The sequence below is a fragment of the Cotesia glomerata genome, linkage group LG2, assembly GCF_020080835.1.
Source record: "Cotesia glomerata isolate CgM1 linkage group LG2, MPM_Cglom_v2.3, whole genome shotgun sequence".
Lineage (NCBI taxonomy): Eukaryota > Metazoa > Arthropoda > Insecta > Hymenoptera > Braconidae > Cotesia > Cotesia glomerata.
Genome location: NC_058159.1, coordinates 5,007,020 through 5,013,019, shown reverse-complemented (window position 1 = coordinate 5,013,019; position 6,000 = coordinate 5,007,020). Strand labels below are relative to the sequence as shown.

At 28.7% G+C, this 6,000-nt stretch overlaps 1 protein-coding gene across 1 annotated transcript; it reads left to right on the top strand.

Annotated features, from left to right (window-relative positions):
* LOC123259393 (asparagine--tRNA ligase, cytoplasmic) lies at positions 1–4,119 on the top strand. Its single transcript, XM_044719880.1, has 9 exons — positions 1–126; positions 264–306; positions 770–1,180; positions 1,263–1,420; positions 1,510–1,653; positions 2,152–2,300; positions 2,378–2,756; positions 3,519–3,782; positions 3,855–4,119. The coding sequence occupies exons 2-9, from the start codon at positions 273–275 to the stop codon at positions 3,984–3,986; spliced, it is 1,671 nt and encodes a 556-aa protein (XP_044575815.1). The 5' UTR covers positions 1–126; positions 264–272; the 3' UTR covers positions 3,987–4,119.
* Positions 4,120–6,000: the final 1,881 nt, after the last annotated feature.

Here is a 6,000-nt window from a genome sequence, read left to right as displayed (position 1 = left end):
ACGAAAAGGATGTAAGCCGAGTCGTAAGCCATCGTGTGATAGTTGGAGGTGTTTTTTTTTAACTCTAAAACACTGATCACATTTAATAATTGAAAAAATTTGTCTCCAAGATAGTCTAATACAAAAGTAAGTTGCATCATTTACTAGATTATTGAATTAATCTATTTATTTGTTTATTTATTATTAAAAACAGCCTAAAATTTAACTTAAAATAAATAATGTATTAAATTAATTAACATATGGTTTTTTTTTTATTCTTTTAGAACATAAAAATGCCGGAGCAAGACCTTGCACAGTTGTCCATAGGTAATTCACTATTTATTATATTAATCGATAAAAAACTAACTATTAAATACTGTAAACTAATTATTTAATGAAAATTAACTTGGCAGATATTTAAGAATTTTAAGAATTTTAAGAATTTTTTTGACAAATAAATTATGGCAAAAAAAATGATGAAAATTAATTTAGCATATAAATATTTAATAATTTTTAAAATTCTATAAAAAATAAATTATGGCAAAAAAAAATTAACATGTGAAAATTTTAAAAAATAAAAAATGCAATTTTTTAAAAATAATTTTTTGGAACAAATTTTTTTGTTTAATAAAATAAAAAAATTGTTAAGTGACTGCTAACTTTAATGTCATAAAAAAATTTTAATAATACTATTTTTTAGAAAAAATTTTCTTGTTAAATGATATTGAAAAATAATTAAGTAACTGCTAATTTTAATGTTATAATTATTTAATAAATTTACCAAACACAGGCAGCATTTATACATCGGAAAAAAATGGATCTGATGAAACGGGTGACGGGAGTGAAGCCAAACCCTTCAAGACAATTCTCCAGGCGATGAGACATGCCGGCAAGGAACCCTTCCCAACGATCTACCAAGACTCGAAAGACGAAAGCCAGAAATACGAGCCAGCTGCCAAGTCTCAGCTCAAGAAGATCCAGAAGATCTGGGTGAGAGAACAGTATAAAAACGAGGACAAGCAGAAAAAATTGACCGAAGATGACGAGAAGCGTACGAAAAATCTAGATGATGCCAAATCTATAGTAATTGAAGAAGACAAATCATTGCCTGCTGCTATTGGAGTTAAAATTAAAGACGCTGTTGAACATCGGGATAAACGCGTCAAACTTTTCGGTTGGGTACATCGCCTGAGACGTCAAGGTATATTTTTAACTGCTTTTTGCTTATCTTTTCTTGCGTTTTTAGTAAATTTGTTTACTTAATTGGATTTTTATTTGTACAGGTAAATCTCTTATGTTCATTACACTGCGTGACGGTACTGGTTTTTTGCAGTGTGTACTCAATGATAAATTATGTCAAACTTACGATGCCTTACTACTCAACACTGAAGCTTCTGTTGAATTGTTTGGAACCTTGAAAAAACTTCCTGAAGGCAAAACTGTAATTAATATTTCTTCATTTATTTTATGCTAAAATTATAAATACATTTCAATGCATAATAATGATTAATGAATATTTTTATTTAACAGGCACCTGGAGGACATGAATTGGCTGTTGATTATTGGAGAGTAATTGGTCACTCTCCACCGGGTGGAGCTGACTCTATTCTCAATGAAGAAGCTCACCCAGATGTCCAATTGGACAACAGACATATTATGATCCGTGGTGAAAATGTAATATGAATTTTTTAATTTATATATCGACGTTCTAATTAGCAATTGGTCTAACTCCTTATTTTTTAGAGGGTGATTTTTTTAACATTTTGATGTAGTAATAGTCCAATTATAAATTATTTTAATGATCTAAACCAAAACATTATTATACCTCTATTAAATATTACCTGGTTTTTTTAAAGTGATAATAAATTTTGAACTAATTGTTTTTTCGTACAAATGGAAAATTCTCTAAAATAGAGTTAGACAATTAGCTAATTAGAACGTCGATATAGGGTATAAGTACTTTTTTTGGCCACTTTACTTTCAAATTATTGTATAAATATTTCTATAAGGGCAAGACTTTATGAATTCAATTTGTATAAATATACTAATTCATAAATTCTATAAAAATTCTACTTGAATAATTAAATTTTTTACAAATTAACTAAAATATCAAATGGCCAAAACCGGTACTTCTGCCTTATTATTTTTCTGACAACAATTAAAATATTTCAGACTTCACAAGTACTGAAAATGAGATCGGTATTGCTTAAAGCATTTAGAGATCATTATTCAGATCGGGGTTATAATGAAGTAACACCTCCCACTCTTGTACAAACTCAAGTCGAGGGTGGATCGACTTTGTTCAAGCTCAACTACTTTGGGTATATTTTAATTAATTAATTAATTGATTACTACATAGATAATAATAATAATTAATTATGGATATTTATTAAAACAGAGAAGAAGCATTTTTAACTCAGAGTTCTCAATTGTACTTGGAGACTTGTATTCCATCGATGGGCGACGTCTACTGTATCGCTCAGTCTTACCGAGCTGAACAATCGCGAACCCGTCGTCATTTAGCTGAGTACACTCATGTCGAAGCTGAATGTCCCTTCATAACATTCGACGATTTATTGGACCGCTTGGAAGATCTAATCTGTGATGTTGTTGATCGGGTTTTAAAATCCCCTCTTGGGGATATTGTTCACGAATTGAACCCTGGTTTCCAAAAGCCCCAAAAACCCTTCAGAAGAATGAACTATTCTCAAGCTATTGAGTACTTACGTGAGAACAACATCACTAAAGAGGATGGTACTTTCTACGAATTTGGAGAGGTAATTTTTAGTAAATTTTATAAAAATCTGATTGTTGCAGTCGTTCTCATGCGCAACTTTTAATAAATTCAGGCATTTTCTGATTTAGCTCGACAAACTAAGTCAGAAAATATCGTTGGTTTAAAAGTTTATATATTTATATATATTAAAGTTCGTTCAAAAAAACAGATTTACTGTTGCAGCCATTTTAGAATTATTAGCTTTTTTTTTAAACAAAATTAGTTCTAAATAGTTTTAAATTAATTATTGAATTTTTTTTTTTAATAATGAATTAAGTTATATACTTATTATTACTAATATTATTTTATAAAAAATTAGCTGTTTCTCGCCCACTCCGCTGAGCGCTCTATAGAATTGCATTTTTAGATCTAGACTTGAAATTTAATTAGAGTATTGTTTTGACTTGCACAGATTCCCAATTCTATCGAATTGGCATGCACCTTTTATCCATGTAATTATTCTAGCTAATATTTATTGTAACTTTCAATGTGCAATCATTATAACATTCCCGTATCTTTCTTACAAAAATGAATGATAATTAATATGAAAAAAAAAAATTTGTAATGAGCATTGAAAGTTTCAGTTAAAGAAATTGCAGGTCTCATCAGTAAAGAAATCTGCCTAGTATATAAACATAACCAATAGAATTAAAAAATTTATTTTAAACAAATGACAATCGAATAGAATAAATTTAGTTACAATAAAAATTCATTATTTCTAAGTCAATTAAATAATTAATTATTTTTATAAAAATTTAATCAGGATATTCCAGAAATGCCGGAAAGAAAAATGACTGATAAAATCAATGAACCGATAATGCTCTGTCGCTTCCCAGCAAACATTAAATCATTCTACATGTCAAAGTGTGCTGAAGATCAGCGTTTGACTGAATCTGTTGACGTTTTACTGCCTAATGTCGGTGAAATTGTTGGAGGGTCTATGCGTATCTGGGATTTCGATGAGTTATTGGAAGGATACAAGCGCGAGGGAATCGACCCAACTGCTTACTACTGGTACACTGACCAGGTAAATTAAGAATAAATTAAATTTTTTAATCATTGAGAGAAACAATTTATTAATTAAAAAATTATTTAATAGAGAAAGTATGGAACATCTCCTCACGGTGGATACGGACTTGGTCTCGAGAGATTTTTATGCTGGTTATTGAACAGATATCACATTCGTGAAACCTGTCTGTACCCACGTTTCTTGGAACGTTGCAAGCCTTAGAGATTCAGTTCCAAGTTTTTATGGAAAAATAGAAGCTTTAATTCCATAATTTTTTAAAATTACACACCTTCAATGTTAATCATTTGTATTAATATAATATTACTAATAAAAAGCTTCTGCACTCAGTAATAGATATTTTTGTAGTACTAAATTCAGCTTATGTGCTAACTATTGTAATAATGAAATTTAATCAACAAATTTTTTAATAATTCAGCTAAAAAAATTTAGATTAAAATTATTTATGATAAGTAATGATTTAATCTACATAATTAAGAGAATTTTGTCTCCGGAAATTTAGTATTATTGAGAGGTCTTGACCTAAAGTTGTGTCTTTTCAATGTTTCATATGTTTTTCTAAAATAGTTTATTTATTACGATGAGGTTTCTAAATAGTTATAAATAGATTCGAATTTAGCGATAAACAAAATTTGTTTATTTATTATTTTTTTGTACACATGAATGCGGTTATAAGTATGTCAAAAATTAATTTATATAATTAAGAGATTAAAAAAAATTCAATAACGAGTATATCTTTTCGTAAATTGGGTTTGATATTTTTCAGCGATAGTTATTTATGATTTAAATAATTGCGAGAGTAACGAAAATTTTGTGACGAGCATATTATTATTTTTAAAGGAGTTTTTATAGTTCAATTTGGTATCATCAGAAAGGTCGAGACCAGAATTAGTGCCTTTTTACAGTTTTATATATTTTTCAGTGATAGTAAATTTTTTATGTTAAGTTTTCAAAGGAGTTATTAACAGTTTTTTGGTTCTATAAATTTGTTCGACCACATTTAAGTACCCAAACTGTATAGTGTGATTATAAAAATAAAAAAATCACTAAGCCAAAATTTTCTTATTCATAATCCGTAAATCTCAGCAGTCACGTAGTGACTGCAGATTGTTAGTAACTAGCAACCTTGCAGTCACTATGTGGTTGCCGTGAGCTGTGAACTATAAATAAACAAAATTTTGCTTTATTAAATAATAACTTTTGTTAAAGTGCACTGTACTTTTTTAAATAAATATTAACGTTTTTAACGATATAAGCTCATCCCGATGTTACACTCATCGAGAGCTTTCATTTGAGTACCCACATGCATTTTGATATATTTTTCATATAATCATATATATGTAAATATATAAAATATATGAAAAATTGATGTGGGTACTCAAATGAAAGGTCTCGATGAGTGTAACATCGGGGTGAGCTTATATCTTTAAAAATGTCAATATTTCACAAGATCAAAGGTAATTTCTTAATTATATTAAATTGCACTGTACTTTCTTAACAATTGACGTTTTTAACTATATAAGCTCATCCCGACGTTACACTCATAAAGAGCTTTCATTTGAGTACCCACATGCATTTTGATATATTTTTCATATATTCATATATGTAAATATATAAAATATATGAAAAATTGATGTGGGTACTCAAATGAAAGGTCTCGATGAGTGTAACATCGGGGTGAGCTTATATCTTTAAAAATGTCAATATTTCACAAGATCAAAGGTAATTTCTTAATTATATTAAATTGCACTGTACTTTCTTAACAATTGACGTTTTTAACGATATAAGCTCATCCCGATGTTACACTCATCGAGAGCTTTCATTTGAGTACCCACATGCATTTTGATATATTTTTCATATAATCATATATATGTAAATATATAAAATATATGAAAAATTGATGTGGGTACTCAAATGAAAGGTCTCGATGAGTGTAACATCGGGGTGAGCTTATATCTTTAAAAATGTCAATATTTCACAAGATCAAAGGTAATTTCTTAATTATATTAAATTGCACTGTACTTTCTTAACAATTGACGTTTTTAACTATATAAGCTCATCCCGATGTTACACTCATCAAGAGCTTTCATTTGAGTACCCACATGCATTTTGATATATTTTTCATATATTCATATATGTAAATATATAAAATATATGAAAAATTGATGTGGGTACTCAAATGAAAGGTCTCGATGAGTGTAACATCGGGGTGAGCTTA

What these genes read in the sequence shown, in the direction of transcription:
- LOC123259393 (XM_044719880.1), top strand. Translation starts at nt 273, where the DNA reads ATGCCGGAGCAAGACCTTGCACAGTTGTCCATAG. An exon ending in AACTTCCTGAAGGCAAAACT is followed by an intron (nt 1,421 to 1,509) that starts GTAATTAATATT and finishes TTTATTTAACAG; the next exon opens with GCACCTGGAGGACATGAATT. An exon ending in CTTTCTACGAATTTGGAGAG is followed by an intron (nt 2,757 to 3,518) that starts GTAATTTTTAGT and finishes AAATTTAATCAG; the next exon opens with GATATTCCAGAAATGCCGGA.